This window comes from Melanaphis sacchari, unplaced genomic scaffold (assembly GCF_002803265.2).
Source record: "Melanaphis sacchari strain LSU unplaced genomic scaffold, SCAv2.0 Contig8_pilon_pilon, whole genome shotgun sequence".
Taxonomy (NCBI): domain Eukaryota; kingdom Metazoa; phylum Arthropoda; class Insecta; order Hemiptera; family Aphididae; genus Melanaphis; species Melanaphis sacchari.
The window spans coordinates 1,514,409-1,536,568 of record NW_020271635.1 but is presented as its reverse complement, the minus strand read 5'-3'; the positions used below and the strand labels follow the sequence as shown (position 1 = coordinate 1,536,568).

Sequence of the window (22,160 nt, the reverse complement as noted above, 5' to 3'; positions counted from 1 at the left end):
TATATTTAAGTATAACTGCAGCCTGCAGGTAGTTATTTATATTATGTATATAATATTGTATATTGTTTATTCTAATTTTTAAACATTGTTTATGCTATTATATTATATTGACCAACACATACATTGAAAATTCTTATGAGTTTGAAAAATGAACGTCAAATATCTATAAAAAATAGTCGAGAAGAAGAGGACGTATGGCTATACAATTTATAAATACTAAAAAGTAAAAGTAAAATGTTTCGGTAAGATTATCTTAAGTCATACGTCCTCTTCTTCTCGATTATCTTTTAAAAATATTTGACGTTCATTTTTCAAACTCATTAGAATTTTCAATGTCTGTGTTGGTCAATATAATATAATAGCATAAGTAATGTTTAGAATATCCATATTTTGTAAATTTCAATATTATCGATTAAAATTATTAACTAATAGTGTTTTTGCCCAATACTGACCCAAGTAATTACCACGATGTGAAAGAAAGCATAAGCCATATGATATGTTGGGCGAAATCGGTGTATCTGCTTCGGGTTACGATCGTTATCCTTTTGGTAGTAACTATAGTCAGTATAGTACTTACTATACGCGTATTATTCACTATATCCGCTGTGTATGGTCAGTTACTTATATGTAAACATATATAAACACATAATAATATACTACACATAGGTATACTCGTCGAATCTAGGTCAATTATAACTTGTACAAAGAGGAAAAAATATCTTCGAGTTCAATGCCGAACTCGTTAGTCGTCGCCGTTGTGTGACGATGATGGCTCGGCGCCTGGCCCGTATGACATAAAACATACCTGCACAATGCACATATTACGAGTATAACGCGAAACCCTATATTGTATAATACATTATATAGTGTATACAATAATAATAATAATGTAGGTACGAGATACGAGAACGGTCATCGAAAATGATGAGTAGGTAAACATAATACTTGCAGTGGTGCAACAAAAATTAAACGTGAATAATGTACTATTGGTATATGTACCTATAATGTTTAAGTATATACTAAGGTATGTACAGTAAATATTATTATACTTGGTACCAACGCGCGCGTATCGGACTTTGATGAGGAACTCTGATCAAGTGGTTCAACGCATACTGCTTACACCGGGAACGTATAAACATTCGTAAACACTCGCGATCGGACGTAACCACGATCGACGTTATGTTTTGTGTTCAAGTCAGGTTCAGATTCGTTCAAACCCTCTATTTACATATGATATATAGGATAATAGGATGACAGTGGAGGTAGAGAACGATGTGGATATATAACAATAATATAATATAAGACTAGCACATATTATAATCAATATAATAATAAAATTGTATGTTTATGTATAGTTTAGCTGGTAATGTTATTTAAACGTGCTGCGACTGGATAAATAGGATATATTGTTATTATTTAATATGACCTTATACCAGCGACTTATGGCCATTGGATTTTAAAATTACATGCAAATAAGTTATAAATCGTTTAAATTATAAGTGATATTTACAATAGGTACGTAAAATCTAATCAAGTAACTATAATTAAACGAATGAAGAAATAGTAGAAAACAATTTTTTTAATATTCAATCCTCTTTTCCACGCCCCTAAATATTTATTCTTTTTTAACCTTCTATGATTTCGGGAGGATTTTTCCGGATATATCTAAATATCTGTTACGAGTTAAATTGTATTCAACAGTATTTTAGCACTTCTCCCTCACCACTCTAAGATGTGAACTATAGTATTATGTACATGCACTGCAGTACTTAAATCATAAAAACACGCGTTACTTCGCCGAGACAGCGCGCGGCAGTGGCGGTATTTTACTACTTGCAACTACACACTTACCACCTGCAATAGCAATGTGTTTCTGTATGTTCGGACATTTATTGTTTATAATGATGATAGTAATAATAATAAAAACGTCTGCAGTTAGAAGAGGCGATTTCTTAGTAACTATATTATATAATATTATACTACATACTATGTATTAAGATCGAAAATGAAATTTAGTGTTTTATTATCCAATATGACTTTATATATCTTAATAATAATATATGAACACAAACAGTCCATCAGTGTTTAAGCTATTATAAAAAACAACATATTTTAATAGTTGAGTAAGTACTACATAATATTATAGTTGCTATATTCCCTTCTTGCGTGGTCCATTATAATAATATGCCACCGTTAACTATACCAACCCACGTATAAGATATACCTATCTATAATATTATTATAGATAATATATTATTGTTGTATACGTCATATTATTTAATATATCGTTCGATCGTTGTAAATATCGCATGTCTTATGTTCTCTGCAGTGTAGTTGTAACAATATTTTATTACCGGTGGCGATCTCGTGCCACAGCCACGCTGCCGCGGGTAATTCGGTATAAACGAGCAATCAAAAAAAGGGTCAAACCTCGCCCTATTATATGTTGTATACAGATGATGATATTTCTATAGTTAATGAAGATATTTAGAACACCCGCTAAGTAAATATGTATATAGCGAACACGGGTTTGTAATGTTACTATTATTACCATTATTTTTAATTAATCAACCATTGATTAATTTGAAAAAAAAATAATAATAAGAAATAATGATTAATATTCAGTGTACACCAAATTATCCGTTATAACACATATAGAAGGATTTCTACCTCTACATAGACTCAAGGTTATAGGCAAACATAAGTGATGTACCCAGTGGGGAGATAGGGCTCGTACCAGTAAGAGCTTTTTATTTCTCAATCTTAAAGTACCAATCAGATACAATTTTCAACCAGAAATCATTCTCAAAGTTGAAAATCGAAATAATTATACTGCGCTAAAAGATTATAGGTAATGAAAAAAAAAAAAAAAAAAAAAAAAAAAAAAACGCATCATTGTAAAATCAATCCATTTATCCCTTTATTCTAGAAGTTAGAATCTAAAAACATTTTCATATCATTGAAATTTATTTTGACAAACAAAATAAATAAATTATGTATATTAAATAATATTATAATTTGCTTTAAAAAAAAATGTATACATGTGGCCCATTAGCCTTACAATTCGATAACAGGTCTATAACAGGTCTATAACAGGTCGATACTATACTCTCTAATATTAAATATAACAGGGATTATCATAAACTTAAAATTTGCTATGTTACTCGTTAATAAAGCAAAAATAACGCATCTAGATACAATTTCCTCTTAACAAATTAATAATTAAAAACGTAATAACTATATATATATAGACCCTAACATATATATTATCAGATATCTGTGTTATAGAAGTATATATTTTTAGAAATTTTTATTCGGGTAGATAAGTATCTAGTTAAGAATTTAACAAAATATTATTTTAATATATTTAATATTACTTATTCAATTACTCAAGTATAATCTACTAAATAAGTTAATAAGTTATCATTTATTAGACAAATACGGAATAGTTTTTAACTACACACTGTTTGTTTTCATGTTTATAAATATTAAGTGATCTGTAGGTTATTAAGTCAAATTATAATTACTAGTTAGTAAAGACCAAATAAAAAGTAATAATAAGGTTTGGATTAATAAATTCCTGGTTACGCCACTGAAAGACATCACCAAATTATTTATTAATAGGTATTCAATTTCATTTAACATGATACTTAAGAAAACCCAACGTGATTGCTTTATCTATAAATTATAAATTATAAGTTAATATTTCAAGTAATATATTAAGGTTTTAAAGAGAGCGAGTGGTTTTTTTTTATATTGTAAATTGATATTTTATTTTTAGTCCGTCATTGTATTGATTTCAAAATTACTTTTCTAGTTTACAACTTTTATATTTCGAATACTTCGAATATTTCGACCGAACTAAAAAAAAAATATATAATTTAATATGCACACGAGTTTTCGTATAGTACATTAATAGAAAATAAAATTTAATTTAGTATAATTGGTACAAGTTTTGTTGTTTTTCAACACCAATAATCTAAACATTTATTTTATTATACATAACTTTTATATTTAATTTATTATATATTTCGTATGAATTATTACATGCATACAAATATATTAGAAGTTCGGATTTATTCAGTGATTCGGAAATTTTATGCTGCATTTTTGTTAATTTGTTCATAATTATACTAACCTATGAACTATGTTCAATATGAGAAGTAGTTACAGAAAACTAAATATTTGATATTTAATTTTCTGTATCTTAAATAAGTATTGTTATATATTTTAAAAATTATTTTTAATCTGCTCTAGTTATCAAAGGTTGTAGTCAATATGAAGGGTATATAAATGTTTTTTTTTTTGTTTATATCCATTTAAATAATATATTGTTTTGGTATTCGCGTTTTTTTAGACGTACCTTGATATTGAAAATGTATTTTTGTTGTTTGACATTTGTTTGAAAAAATTAAATAATTATTTTTAACATACATTTTTATAATATTCATTAATAATGCAATTAATTTATCATAGTTCATCCGTTATTTTAATTTTAAAGTGTAGCTAAAATGTGTTCCATATATTTAATATTTATATTTTACTTATATCTTATAGGTACTTACACACTAATTATTTGTTGTTTGTCTGGTGTAGGTTTCCTACGTGATATTAATGTTATTCACACAGTTCTGATAAACTGTTTTATTTTATGGTATTGAAATTTGCTAGGAAAAAAGTTATGTGATGTAAGGCTTTCACTTTGTTTTATGGACTTTTACATAAGTCAGTTTCTTAGAGTTATTAACCACCATAGACCATATAACACATCAATAAATCCATAAAATACATATTGTCGGCAACAGATAGGCTTATCAGCTCGATTTTATAATGATTAAAATAACAAAGTATTATTATGACATTCTCACGGCCTTTCTAAAATATTTAAACAAATTTATCTGAGATTACAACATAATAATGTCGTTGTTAGGACATATTTAGCATCTGATGTTGGTGAACTATGCGTGTGTCCCCAAATACCAAAGGTCCATAAATCTCATTTGTCCCGCGTACTGCTTTATGGCGCTAACCGTAGTAAGATTTTTTACACACCATTAAAGCCATTCCAAATGATCCAAATACCTCTAGACTGTTCAAAATAAATAGATTCTAATAATAACACATAACATTATGTTTATTACGGCACTACAGATGTACCGCCGCGATGTGTCACATTAGGTGCCTGTTCCGGATTTATATATTTCTATGATTTTGGAGTATCTAATTATTTCCTATATACCTATATATCCTGGCTTCTGATGCAGCTATGATGGCAATGGTGGTATGTATTTGGAATGAAGAGTATATTATTATTATTATAACTAAATTTACTACCGTTATTAGTTATTACCATCCATAACATTTTTATACTTGTCAATTCATTAGTAAAGAATAATTTGTCTTCTAAATATTGTTAATTACTCGGTCTAAAGAACAAATTGCAAGTGGTCGCATTTATAAGATAAAATGGAGAGCTGTTAGTTAAAGTGACAAACTCTGGGAGACGGTAATTAATTAAAACTGAAATGGGGCTTATATGTTTTGTGTGTCTTACAAGTTGTACTTATTTATATAACTATAAAATTAAAAATATGCTTTATTCGATTAATAATTGTAGTACATTTTATAAGAAATTTTAAACATTTAAATTTAAGATGAAATATTATGCTGTTAGTATTGTATTAATTTTAGCTCAGAAAATATAAATTTAAGTTTATAATTATATAATTTTGTTATTTGTAAGAATGCTGGTAAATTTATAAATTTTAATGTGTAAGTAAAAATTACTTAAATAAACTAATCAAGAATGACTAAAAAATGTAGATATTTATTCAATAGTTTTATAATTAAGAACTATTTTAATATAATTTAGTAGGTGCTTAGATATTATTTAAAATATAATAATATGTTTGTACGAATATAAATTAAAACTTACAAAAATAATATTTTATGATATATTATATTATTATACTCGCCCATATATAAGTATTATTTATAAAAAAATTAATTTTTCAAAATAAAAATGATTGATTTTAATGAGAAATACGTGATTTATTATTATATCGTATTAATTAAAGCTAGAAGTTTTTTAAAATTTATAATCGGTTCGATTCCTGAGTTTGTAAAAATTGATTATGCAATTGGCCCGTGGAAAAAAAACAATCAAATTTAGATTATCCTTTATAATAATAAATGTTATTTTACTATAAATTGTACATTTTTTACTTTAAGGGGATTCCATACCGACCGTTTTTGGATCCTTCGAGCCACATTTTTAATTTATTATTATTCTTAAAAAGAAAAAACGTCGCTTGAAATTTAAAAAAAAATCTTGTATTCTTAAAAATCTAAATGGACATAAATAGTTTTAAATTTTTTTTTATTATTATTCTGATTCGAAGGATTTAAAATAAACTTCATAATAAATTCAAATATGTTTTCAAAATTATTATAAGAGTAAAACTCAAGTTAGTACGTTGGAACGCGTATGGGTCTCTACTCTAAAAAGCGGTAATATGGAATCCCCTTAATCGAAATTCGAATGAATTATAACGAAATTATACATAATGCACTGCAAGTATGTGATAAATTATTATTTCTGATCGGTATTGTAGTTGATGTAAATAATTATATTATATATGTATTATAATTTCTCGCATAGATGGTATAAATTTTACGGTGGCTTAACGTTTAAAACGAAAATACAATAAATCATAATAACAGCACTCTGTTTACTGTATATAGTCTCTATCGCAATTTCTTAGAATTTGAACTACGCGTACAACTAGTGTTTAAAACGATATATTACATTGTTTTACGACGTTCCGGCGTGATCGATGATTTACGCGTTTCGCTTACTCGTATTATAGCGGTAATTAGATGTATTCTCAGGTGGGTAAGTTAATAATAAAAAAATCACTTGAGTTAAGTAAAAGTTAATATGTTCAGCTATTTAATAAATAATATATTTAACCCAAAGTTAAAGTTAACATGTTAATGTATTTTTGTACCTATTTATATATTTTCTAATATTTAGTTAATATTATTATCATCTTAAGTTACGTGCAATAACTAAGATTTTTTAGTAAAATAAATTATGATTTTTTTTTTATGTGCTCCTTACTATCTTTTGTTATTACGTACACAATTAGTTGTGATAACAGATATTTAGTTGAATAAACATGATTTAATTAATGTAATATTTTTAAAATTAACAGAAAAAAGTTAATCTATTGAAATGTATACTTTATTTAGTTAATAGCAATCACATCAATTGGAAAATGAACAAAATATTTAAGTTAAAAGTTTAAAAAGTATTTGAAATGTGCTTAGTATAATAAATATTATCCAAGTATTGTTACGATGTATGTATGAATAACTCGCGTAGATACGTGGTGCGCGCCTTACCTGGGTAGCAATACGTATATACAGAAATATAATACTCCTATAGGTATATATTATAATAATATATACCTTCTATCGGTATAATATAAAATACGCGGCAACGATTATCCGATTAATTGAACTATACGACCGTGTTCGGCTGGCCTCGACCTAACACCCCGTCTTCGGCTCGAGGTAAAACGAGACTTATAGAAGATACCGCGTGGTGTTTTATTCGCCGCTCGCGAGATCGTCCCGCAACAGGTACATCCGCCACATCAACAAGTGTATACCCGACACAACAGGTACAATATCCTGATATATAATGTTATGTATCTAGTCAGTTCATCTCCAATTATGAAACACGCCGTGCAATATATTTGTACGATATTATGTGCGCAATAAAAAATGAAAACCCACGGATATCGCGGGGATGATGCGGACGACTTGGACGCAAAAGCCGCCGCGATCAATAGATTTCAGATTATTATTATTATTATTATTATTATTATCATCATCATTATAGTTATTCGTCACGGATGGTATTATATTTTCCATCGCGTGCGGACGATTCGTTTTTCTCCCATACATAATGTACATAATATAATAGTCCACGCGATCAGACCGCCTGTATGTGTCTATTTCGGATTGTGCTCGATGCTGGATAGATTCTAGAATCTATATAGTATATTAAGCTTTAGGGACTGAAGTTGTCCACTATTTTTCTAGGAAAAATGTAAAATTTTAATCAATTTTAAAACACTAAAATAAATTTCTATACATGGTAGATAATAACTGAAAATCTTTTAAAAAAAATGTATGTCATTTAAAAGCTTTTACTATTTAAAGATTTAAAAAAAAAAAATCTAGTGGCTTGTGCGTTACATTATTTTAAAAACATTTTTTTTTAATTTAATTTTTATCAATCATCAAAATGACTTTCGTGAACCACATATGATATTCCGCGGCTATATTTTAATCGCGTCGTTGTATGTTACTTAATCCTCGCGCATTGACCGCATAACTTGAGGTAGGATTTCCCGTGGGCACGCCAGGAATCTCGATGACACTATATTACCATTATTATTGTGCGTTGTATACATATGTATTAAACTGTACGGTGCGCGTCGCGTATAAACTTGGACGCGTTCCCGAAATGTGTGAAATCGCTGCCACCGCCTCTCCGTTTTCGTGGCGCAGACAAATTTATCGCGCTTTCCGCCTGCCGCCGTCGCGGTCAACGGCCACACATATTCTCTCTCGGCAGTATTATATATAAATACAACGGAAAACGCACTGAAATTTAGTGACCGATCAATGCGTATATGTAACATTCGCGTGAAACAAATTTCTATTCGAATGTTATCTCATTTATCACATATGCTGTAATCCTATATCAGATCTAACAATAATAAATGTTCTACAGCTGAACAACAACACAAATATAGGTATATTAAATCGTTATAATGTTTTTGTAAGATCGTTTGTAAATTTTAACGATAAACTTTGATCATACGAAATTTTAAATGGAATTAACTAAAAATATGTTCCAACAAAATCTAACCAGTCTTGCCTATTGGCAGTGCCGAATCTAACATTTTTTTAATCCGGGGAAAAATATGAAATTGGTGCCCTTTTATATCAATAACATTTTTTTTTTTTACTTATTGTATAATTAGAAATTGGCGCCCCTTTATGAGTAGCGCCTTGGGACGCGTGCCCTGGATTGCCTTCCCCTAGATCCGATACTGCCTATTGACACCTATATATATATTTTATATCTATACTGAGTACTGACCTTCGCATTGATGTTGTATGGTTTTCCGTAAGATTTTATTAACTATACACCTACTTCAAAATTCATATTATGCGTATATACGTCTTTATAATATAATTCATTCATTCATTCATTGCGTACTGCGTAATACGTGTATAATATTATTTCAAGGGTGAGTTGAATTTAAGTTCTCATGAATTCAAACTTTATTTTTTCTTGAACTGTTTGAACCTCTAATTTCAATCTTATTTAAACTTTATTAACTTTTCTAAAAACTTAATCATATAAAATTTAAAAATATGTATAATATTAGTAAAAACATGTAACGTATAAACCTGTAGCTTAAAATAGCTTAAAGTTCGAAAACCTATATCTACATTATTAGCTTAATTCCACCATTCACAGTCCACTAGATGCTTGGCAAGGTTAAATAAATACGTATTGAATAATTATTAGCGGTTTGTGTACTATAAAATCATACACTGTGAAAGTACAACGAACTCCATCGCATATTTATATGTCAATAATACTGAATAAAAGTTCTATGTCCTTATCCTCGCGGTCTACTCTGTTTTGAAATTTCGAAATAGAATTGAATCCCTACGTTTTTACTTTGTTTGTTGCTAGATTTGTGCTTTTAATTCCCTCGTTTGTACTCAATATCTTTCTAAGTTAACAAACTTCTGAAGTAAGATCCAAATTAAACTCAGTCATTCGCTTATGCTGGTTTGTAATAGTATTCTTATTCACGTTTTAAACGCCATTGCTTTTTACGTGCTTAACGAATACTGAACTTATTTTTCAACAATAATCTATTAAGTATTACCTAACGGTACATAAATATATTCGGAACAACAAATGTAAAATTACATTATCTTACATTACACCAATTATTATTATTGTAGTCGAAGTGAATACATTGTTACGTGATAGTTAAAATGGGTAAACATTTATATTTTATTCTTTTAAATTATTATACGTTCTACATTTTTATTTTTACGTTCGAATAAAAGTAACATAGTTAACTTTAAAATATAATGTAATGTATTCTATTATTATTGACTATTATTTATACACATTGTTATAATGTTATAATATAAAATGTGCATCAGAAGAAATATGCATATACCCACGCTCGATGCTGTTTGATTCAAATTGAAAACGTTGACACGAACCCAACCAAAAGGTCAGTAAGTATTTATGTTTAGACACACGCCGATATTATTGTGATTTAGTAATAAATAATTCGTAATTATTATGATTTCATGGAAAGAACATCAGACGTAGCTCTTATTTTAACGACGTCATATTTTTGAAATACGCGTTTGGATGAAATATTGTTTGATATGAGTACGATTTCTCAATGTCCTTCATTGTAGACGTGAGGTGTGTGTATTTTTATCGATACGTACATTGTAATATATTGTTAAGTAATTTTCTTCTAAACACTAAATTAAAAAATAAATTAAAGTGTAACTACACTTTCCAATGCGTGTTTATAGTCTAGTGGAAAATAACTAGTAACCCGTAGAAGTGTGCAAAGTGCAGACGACAAATAACAGAATCCGTATAATTTCCACCTAAAGTTTAACGACTCTATTTTTGTATTTATTGCGATCAAAATAATGCATGTTTATTTTATTATTGCCGTTAGAGCTATTTGGTCATTGTTATCTGCACGTTTGGTTGTTTGCATTTGCGTGAGAATTTAGTGGCTAATCGCGTAATATGGTTTAATACTTTAAACTTTAAACAACAGTGCAACAATATGCACTTTATCACCGAAGCGATGCACTACGTGACTATATATATATATATATATATTTATTATTATCATTATTATATATATATATATATAATATCTACGGTCTATGATCTTTCAATACCAATAATATTAATAATAATAATAATAAAAATAATAATAATAATGCGACAGTGTATTGTTAATACTATTTAACACCCTACTGTGTTAATACTATTTAATACCCTTATCCTTATGCAGTCTACCGACAGATAATAATTATTATAAGTGTAATAAATGGTAATAATCTTGTCGTCAACAATTGCGAGCAAACACACTTGAACACAACTAAATGATCAGATAATCTGCGTGACGATCTGGTTAAGGTTAGTAAACATTGGTAGCATAAATATCGACAACGATATAGCTCTGCAACAGTACACGTACATATAGGTACCTCCAACCATTCTATATTATATTTTATTGTATACAGTAATAATAATAATTATAATTATAAAAATAATACTAATAATAACAACTTTGTATGCGTGGTCTATACAAACTGTTTTTTATCGAATGAGCACGTAAAACTAGAACTGTTGGCGCATTGGCGTTGCCGTAGACTATAATATTACAATAATGAATAAACACATATCACATACATAAATGTATTATATTATACAGGTACCTGTGCGGCGTATACCTATATCCACAGATTTCCACCTGTGACACATAACATATTCATTTGCGGGTCAGAACCGATCTGATAAGCATATTATAAGTGTATAATAATAATAATATTATGTATACATCTCATCGTGACTACTTCCACGGGGATACCAGTCGCCGCCGACGTCGCATCCTGTATTATATATTTTGGTCTCGGTTAACTCTATTAAAAAAGAAATAATAATAATAATAATAATAACGAAATAAACGTTTTACGGTACTGCCGCGGAGAGGAGAAAAAAAATAATCGTAGGAACGGCCAATACTTACTGTTATATATTACGTATTTTTCTTCCCTCGTTTTCTTATAAACATAAATACGCATACGATAACATTATATAGATACCGCAGCCGCGGTAACACGATTCGTGACGCGAAAATTCGTGTCCTTCGGTCCGTTACCGCACTATTCATTTGCTGCCCCGCCGTCGGTGGTCACACACGCGCTACCGAGATACGTCACGCGTGCTCAACAATAAATCTCAATCGAAAGCGTTTTTGATTTTTCCCGTGGTTTTTTTTTTTTTATATACAACATGATAGGTAAACGGTATAAAAATAATATTTATTGGTTTACATTAATATGGTTTGCTAGTTTTTTTCCAAGACCTTTGACCCGCCGCCGATTTACGGTTTTTGCGGTAGTCGCGGCGCGAGGCCGCGTGGGCTACGACCTATGCACGCGCGCAAGTTCAACAAACATCACAAAATATCGTTGTTATTGGATTTATACCACTACTATATGTTTATTCCTGGCCCGTTTATTATTTTATTTTGTACGTACATAATACTGTGGTTCTGTACGCCGCGGTGTGCTGCGCATTATTTATGGTATAATATTTTTTTCATATTACCTATTATTTACAAATAGGCGTACAGGATTCCGTCGGTGGACAGAGTCAAAGTCCGCCTACTCGATTAATTGAAAACGAGAGAAAAATAAAACGTCTCGTCGCCGGCGATGTTTTTATAAATGGTTTATACGCGACTTAAAAAAAAAAATTGACGAGCGCTTCCTTTCGCCGTTTCCTGTATACATATACGCGTATATATGTATGGTAAATATTATGCGCACCAGCGCCGTCGCCGAAATTAAATTTTTCTTTTCCTTCTAAGCTCGTTTTTTTTGATGGTCACCTCTCGTTATTAAATTATTATTATGCCAGGAGTCTGTGGGCGGCGGATATAACGCGCATTGATCACTCGCGCAATATTCAGTAGGCAGCGCGCATATGGAAGATATAGCCGATGCCGCCATCGATTGTGGTGTGCAAGATCCGTCTCATCGTCGTACACACAATAATAATACAAAAATACGGTTGTTATAATACGACCATATAATATTACGTACCACTATATTTATATATAGCGACGATATTTCATATTTTTGTATATTTATGTTCAGGACACCTTTGTCGGGATAGTAAATAAAACGTATAGTCGCTTCTCTGATTATATTTTTTCCTCGTTGATTCTAATGATATAATATTTATTCCTATTGAAATTAAAACAACTCAATTTTATCACCGTTTGTGTTCAATTTGCTGCTATGATAAAATCGCGAGAGCAATGGATTAGCTTTTTTAATTTCTTTGGAGTTCGATAAAAATGATTTGCACTTTCAGTTTTGATTATATACAAAATTTGTTTAATAAAAAATCGAACTAATCTATGATATCTTTTTATTTATTCATTGATTTAATTATTGGTTTAATCGAGTGCTTAACTAATTATATAGTTACTTATGCAGTTAATTACCATATTAAGTATCTTCGAATTTCATATTATAGGTATTATATTTAAGGTTTTTCACGGTATATCAAGCTGCAGACGTATGAATTCGTGTGATTTTCATTAGTTATTATATTGCTACTTGCTATATAATATATAATTTTAAATGTAGTGAAAATTACAAATTTCAGTAAACTATTTAAAGGTATAATAATCAATTTTTATAAGTATTTAAGGATACCATACAATTTCAAGGTCTAATTTTTAAGTGAAAATTTTTACAATTAGTTTACGCTTCTGATAATATACAATTTGTTATTCCAAAGAAATAAACAATATAATTATACAATGAAGTCTCATATGTAGTTACAATTATGTAATGTTATTTATTATTCACCCGTCTTACAAAAATGATCAAATTGTAAGTAAAATATTATAATAATACATAATTTCATTTTTTTTTAATCACGTTAGCCTTGAACTCTTTATAGGTGTACAATCTTTAAATAGAATATTTTAGTAAAAATTGAGTTTGAATATCTAAGCACTGAGCTACTTTTTTCTAATCGTTCTAATGTGGCTTGAAAGTTGTATTTTAAACATGGTAAATTTAATTCAATTTGTTGTTAAGTATAAAATAATTATACATAATACATAATAACTTGTATGTTAAACAATATTTCCCATGTAATGATTACGAATACTATACAATATTATAATAAAGACTTTTTGAATAGTGTATATAAGTAAAGTCGAATTGAATATATTATGCCTATACGGTTTTTTTTTCTAAGCAATACGTGATCAATTATAAAACGTGTAAGTCCCTGTCACGGAAGAATAATATACATAAATGTTTGGACTAGGTATTGATTTATAATTTGAACTCTAGCTGAAGTGTTATTGGTAGATTTATAAATGCCCAAGTGTTGTCTGTCTGTATATCGTATCCTATATAAATATAAATATATATGTATGTACCCGCATCCAAGTATAGGTATGTACGAACTACGAAGTACATTTTCTGATTTAAAAATAGATAAAATTTATCACGCCGTTTGCATAATGCACTTTTAATTAATCCTTTTTTGTTTTGTTTTGTTACGTATAGACCTGTTGTACAGACACGACGTGACGTTCGATAGCGTTCTTACAGAAGTGGAAATACTCGACACATGCAAATATTCGGTAAGTACTGCAAGCATACATTATTATACATAGTTAAAGTACTGTACCTCCAGCGCACACCACAATAGTCGTGTACGCGTTTGAAAGATAAAAAGAAAGAAATAGAGATACGTGATCTGGACAACAATGCGACTTCCATTCCGCATGCAGCTCGCGCGCAACGGCGGCGAATCATCGTCTCCCGAGTCATCTTATTCTTGTGCAATACAACAACGTGTCCGTCTCCCACTATTACCTACCACTATTACAATTTACAACTACAACTTTTAGTGCTACCACCATAGATATACCACTACCCGTGACACTTTATTATATATATATTATATTGTGTACCATAAATACTCGTCCGTGTAATACAATAACCGATTATAACGTAACGTCACGTTTCGGTTTGAAAACAATTTCCAAACAGTGTTCGTATTATATGTATTATGTATAATTATATCAGGCTCAAAAGAGTTATTGTTATTGTCGTGTCGGTCGTGTAGACACAAGTATATACGCGACCGATGGAATAGGTAGTTATACCTACGTATATATATTGTAATGGCTCCATCCTAAGAGAGGATATATCTAAGACCGCGTATAATATATATGTGAGGACGAAATCGTATTTATTTTTCTCCGTATAACATAATATACTAATTTATCCGCCCCCCTCATAATGATACGATTATAGACAGGTGGTTTTCTATATTATACGTGTATACCTATATATACGGCTATAATAATAATATGTGTTTTATTGAAAGCGGTGTCTACTATAAAAAACACATTACACATCATAATATGTGAACCGTGCAGTGCGATGCGTGTTGTCTCTTGTACATATATTCCAGCTATTAATATTATAACTGCAGCAGATAACTTTTTCACGATATATACCTAACGGCTAACAATACGTGTGTAATAATTATTTATCATCGTGCCGTTGAGTACGGTTTATTTTCATTCGGCCGGCGGTCTATCAATTGATTTCTATGTGTGGTATACTGGTATATTATAAATCGGTATTACAGGTAGGTACTACGATATTATCGCTATAACTATGTAATATTGTTCGAGTACTTTTAAAACATTAAATGCGCGTTAGTTCGGCGACCCAACTAGTAATAATCCATTACAACAATACGATATTATAATATTCAGTTACAACACTTCCGATCGATATATTATTGCATGTATTAAAGTGTAATATACACGCGTAATTGTGTAGTAAACCGCACTATAGTGTTCATAAATATTACGTTTAATGATCTAACTGTACTTAAACAATTTTATGAGTGACAGTTGATTATTCAGATCTACGGACGTCTTCTTGGCTACAGTATATTATGTTCGCACGCGCGTGTATTATTTATCGGAAACCGGTAGGCAGTAGGTAGGTAGATTGCGAGAGCGTAGAAACGAGAAAATATTGTAGAAACGCCAAGGGAAGACGATGATGTATTTTTGCAACGGATTTTATAGCTTCAGGCAGAAGTGACACTGTTATAATATTATAATATAGTGGGTACGTCGAATAGAAAACCGATCGATTTATGTATTTATCATATTATATCATACGTTTTAAACTGAGGTGTCTTTCTAATGGTTTTACAGTTTTACAAGGTATGAATTCAAGATTAATTTACAGTAGCAATTTGGGTAATACGGTATAAGAAATATGTAATGTATTATATATTTTTTTTAAAACCTCACACGTTGAATAACGAGAAATTTTATTTTGCAAATTAATTAGCAATATTTTGCTAAGGTTCAGAAAACTAATGTAGTCAAATATTTATTTTAATTGACTCGTTTAAATACTAGTTTTTCGATCGCTATTAAACACATTTTTGTTGAGAGTTGAGATCATTAATTTTCGAAAAACTTATAATTACAACTATAAATTATTTTATGCGTGCAAATTAAATATAAGTATAAATAAAGATCTTTTATTAAAATTGAAACTTTCAGTAGCAGGTTTTTGTAGTGTATGTGTTCAAATTGAACCCGAACGTTATGTAATATTATAAATCAATTTCGACAATAATTATATTACACAACGTAGTATTATTGGTATTATACTTTTATAAATTTAGCAGTGTATTAAAAAATATTTATAAAGGGTGAAACGTCTAGGATTTCTCCAAATGTTTAAACAGACTTTGATATATTTTATTTTCTATATTTTATAAAATACATTTTTCATCTATAAATACTACGCGTGTCATGATCTAAGATTTATTACAAAATATCTCGATTTGTCTGTTTATTCAGCGTTAGCGTTACTTTCTCGAAACTTTTACTGTAGATAAAGTATAAACGGGAACGGAAAATCCAATTTAAAAAAATATTATTTATTATTAGACTACCAATAACATAATATTAAGACTTATTTCTTTTTAAACTTTCATACTGTTATTTAGGATTATATTCAATCCTGCGTAGTTACACAATTTACTATTTAGTACGTCATATCGATAGTAAATATTGTTTAAGTGTTGACTACTATTATGGTCGATTGTCAATACTATTGAAATCGTTCTTACATGCGTAAAATATTGTACAATATCCATAATGTTTGTGTTTGTTCTAGTATTTCTGTTAAAATGTCATATACTTGCACTAGTCTCAAATATATTGTAGATTATAATAATTTATATTCATGATAATGGTAAACGAACTATTACGATTGTAAAATGTTGTCATAATAAATAATATATTCAGCATTAATAGATTTAATTAAATTTATACGTCGATATTAATTTCGTTGCTGAAATTTCTATGATATCAATATTTATTTTTATTACAGCTTTAGATTTTACAATTGCATCATACATAGATATGAATCTATAGTCTATACTAAAGAGATAATCGATAACGATTTAACATTTAACTAGATTCTTTTGTTGTTTTATTTATTTTATTTATTGCAACGTGAATGTATTATATTTTTGAAACTGTCTGTAGATATTTTTATTTTTAATTGTTATATTTTGAGATTAAAAATGATATTATTACGTCGTATACTAAAAATTACTTTATTTTGCAATTGGTGGAATTTAAAAAAAATGTTGGATATCATAAATGGATGTATTAAAGTTCTTCATCGAGAAAAAAAAGTTTCAACTACTTTAATTTGTATACATCATGAATAGTTTATCATCTTCGATCCGTTATTTTTAGTCACCATCAAAATATATTTTTTTATACGATAGGTATGGTTGAACTGGTTATAATAATATTATGAACTTACATTTGTGTCGATATTACTCGTTTTATCCTCCCCAGGGTTATAATAATAATAGTAAAAATAATAATAATAATAAAAATATAATGCCTAGTGTCGTGCGTTTAGAGAGTGAAGTGAAACTATAAGCAGTTTATACACATATATATGTATACGTAAATTAATTGTCGTCGAACGTTAAATCGTTAAAACATTGTTACTCAATTATCTCGGTAAAAGAATTATTCAAACGTACGACCAGAAAATTCGCTCATCCGTAAATAACCATTAGGGAATACATAATATATATATATATAAGTATCGATTCCCAAGCACATATTCAACAAATACATATTATTATATTATATCTATCGCCACAGACTTGGTTCGTGTTTATTCTTAATTGACAACAATATACGTACTATAAATAAGACCAGCGGTCAAAAGATAGAGGCGTGGTAAAATTGTATAATGGAAATGAAAAAAAAAAAAACACAATAATAAATCGATATATATATTCTAATTATCGTCAGGGTGTACATTATTGTAATGTGCGCGGTGAACAGGAGACGGACGGACGAGATCTGACAACAATTATAATAATAATAAAAAACAGTTAAGGTGTGACAAAACAACACATGGTACGATGTTATTAAAACGCGTATACACAAATGTTATATCAAAATTCAATATGTATTGTAGTGTGACCGTCCCCATCGACGTGCTGATGGATTCGGTTCATTCATGCCGAGTACGCACCCACAGTCCACGCCGATACGATATTAATACTTACGCTCCAACTATGATATTATTATTGTTATATATTATTATCTTTCTTGCCTCGTACAGCGTATAATATCCAAGCGCCGCGCCGCCGTCGACTGGCGCATCGAAAAATCGTGAAATTGCATCACGGTTCATATAATCACATCATGTCATAACACAATAATATTATATTATTGTCGACCGCGGTCGTCTTTCTTATTGTATTATATATTACTTTATAGATGGTGCCATCGATTTACCGATCGAATTGTCACGCTGCGAGTTCGATATTATTATTATTATTATTATTATACTTATTACGCGACGCACTTTATACAATTATTGTTGTGCTCGCAACGTGTAAAACAGACTCGCGGTCAACTGCCTCTCGAGAAAACGGTACATCATCCCGTGACAAAATTGTACATGTGAATAGGTATACGACACCAAGACATGAGTACATGGCTATACCTCATAGTCATATCGCTATGAGGGAATATCATCAGTCAAATATTATTGTCGTAGTTGTGTGTAAAAATATAATAATTATGGTATAACATTAGATTATTTTATTATGTTTAGAGTATTCTTGGACAAAAGGTCGTTTGTCAACTTATTGTTTATTCTGACGGCGTTGGCGCTATTAATGCTGTAATTCGATCATAATTTTTAGTATTTCAACACGTTGCGTTGCTTATTAATTATTATGTACCTACCGACCTACCTATTTCGTAATATCATAATACAATATAATGAAATGTATTTCTCTTCGACGTAGATTAATAATATTTATTAATCTGAAGTTTAACTGTAGTTTCATTTAGTTTCTATATAAACTGGGTGATTCACTAAGCATGATCAATCCTTATTTTCCCAAAAATATATTCAAATTTGATTTTTAAAATTTTTGAACATACTTGTTTACCTCATTTTCATATATTTAAATTTAGTATATTTAATAAATAATAATATAAGCTTATATACTTGTTCAACATTTGAATTAGATAGGTGCGTTAATATTTTCAGAAAAAACAAAAAAACATTTGCTTAACAAGTTACAGTAAACAAGATGGTTTTCATTTGAAAAAAATAAGTTTTTATCGCTATAGGACACTCTTTTAATTTTGTAAAATACCTAAGTATTTGAAAATATGGTGTTCAGATATACTTGAAAATTACAAAAATCAGAATTTGAATAAATTCATTATTACATGAAAAAATAGGCGTATTCATGCTTGATATACTCTATATTGGTACCTACTACCTACTTGTAAATTATAATTTAATACTATGTAGTTAACATAATATGATTTAGCTCGGAATTATCATTTACTAATTGGGCAAAATGTTTATTGGGAAATTCAATTTATAATGATTAAAAAAATATATGATTATATGTAATCAATGTTACCGATTAATACGAGACAAATACATTTAGTCATACTAATAATTAACCAGTTGACCACTGACATATAATTTAATTCGAATATGTAAGCTTGTAAAATGACCATGGGAGGAAACCCATATCTGACGTTAACTATCTCCTCCTCCGTTGCGATTAAATTGCATTTTTTTAATTGTGTTATTAAAAATCATATATAATATACATATTTTCAACATTAGATATATTTTCATGTACCTATAATAAACACTTATAAGTTTAAATACACATACATATATAGGTATACCAGCTGATCGATTTAATAACATATTTACAATCGTTGTTTAAAAATCAATTAATGTTTATGAAAATATTTTTTTTACATAACTTTATGTCGGTAAAAACAATTTTTTTCTAAAAATATATATTTTTACTATTTTTCTTCGTAATTTTTTTTTTACTTTTTTTTTATTACAATATGCATGTTTAATATTTTTATGACTTATGAGTTATAACGTTATAAATATTTTTACTACGAAGTTTTGATGAGCGATGTGGAATATACACGTTACTTAACCAATTAACTACTTGTCCCAAAATTTGATTTTTATAGATTGAAGTATTCCAAATAATATTCTGCTTTGATATATGACAAAAAAAATTTATGTCATCATTCAAAACATTAAAAAATTTAAAAAATATTGTTTTATAACGACTTATAATTATGTAAAAGAAATTATTTTTTTAAATGTGAGTGTATACTTAAATAATGAGTGTAACGTTAAATTGATTACTCTGTATACATACTATATATACCTATAGTTATGATTGGAAGTCGAGAAGCTATATATACTATACGTGCACCACATACATTTAAAAAAATTTATTATCTTTATGTGTGGTTTAATTTTAATACTATTTTTGAGGATAAAATATTTACTTATATGCCTAAATAATGTACTTACTTAAAATATCTACTAGTCACAGTACTTAAAAATCTACACCAACAATAATACTCATGTGGGAATTTATTGTTTATAGTAATATATATATACACATACACACACACATATATATATCATATATTATATTACAGTATCAGTAAAAAGACTAGGAACATAATATTATACGCAGGTATTAGGTGTGTGTATATAACAAGGTGCGCGGCATCACGTCGTATCCAATTAGTTCTGCTGGCGCTGGATAATAATAATGAATGTCTCGAGATATATTCTAGTATATATCTTTGTGCTTGTGTATGTGTGAGTGAGTATGTGTACTTGGTGTCCAGAAAATTACTGCAATGCATAATAGTATATATATATATATATATATATATATATATACATGCATTGTAGTGATATATATATATTACGTATATATGCCTCCGGTCGATGCGGGGCTATGTGTTAATAATATACCTACATATAATATAATATATAAACGATTTTTTCTCGATCCTCCGATATTCTCAGATGTTGATAGGTAAGAAGTCACGTTGCTCGTCGGAACGGAATAGTACATAAAATACAAAGAAAACCCATTATTATTATTATTTATTTATTTTTTTTTTTATTTAATTATTATTATTATTATTATTATTTTTAATGAACTGGGATGTTTTTATTGTATTCATTTATTTAATTAATACTTTTTTATGTAACTGCATTCAGTTTGACGAAACAATATCACTCATTTGTATAAATACAATATGTTTGTAATAGTATTTAAATGTTCTCGCCTCTCTAACTATTCTTATTTACTTATTATAGTTATCTGCATTATCTATATTTGCTGCAAAAAAATGCAAAAGTTTTTACAATCTAACCGACAAATTTGATCGAAATTAACTCTACCTACTCGTGTTTTTTAATGACAAATAATCGTTAGTTATGAACCATTTACCATGCTGTATACAAGAGGTAGTCGTTAAAATTTATTATACAAATAATTTAATTTATTTTATTTTTAAGAAGCCATGTATTTCTACTTGACATATTAATTTTTGATTTTATATTAAAAATGTCCGTGTAAATATTATTTAATTAATTAAGGTATCTGTGTATGCTTAACTTATATTGGTCGACGAAACTAAATTATTAACGCTTATTTAAAAATCATTATTTTATAATAAATTAAGTGTTTTTACATACTACCTATGTAGTATACACAAGCTATTTTAATAACTTTAAAACAGTTATTAACATTGGTACATTTTGTAGTTGGTTTGCATAATACAGTTATCGTGGTT

At 28.7% G+C, this 22,160-nt stretch overlaps 1 protein-coding gene across 1 annotated transcript in view; it reads left to right on the top strand.

Moving 5' to 3' along the window:
- Window positions 1-22,160, top strand: part of LOC112602743 (ras-related and estrogen-regulated growth inhibitor-like) — a 73,284-nt gene that overhangs the window by 21,842 nt on the left and 29,282 nt on the right. The window contains exon 4 of the mRNA XM_025350985.1: window positions 14,473-14,549. Within this exon, the coding sequence (XP_025206770.1) occupies window positions 14,473-14,549 (77 nt within the window). The remainder of the gene's footprint in view (window positions 1-14,472; window positions 14,550-22,160) is intronic.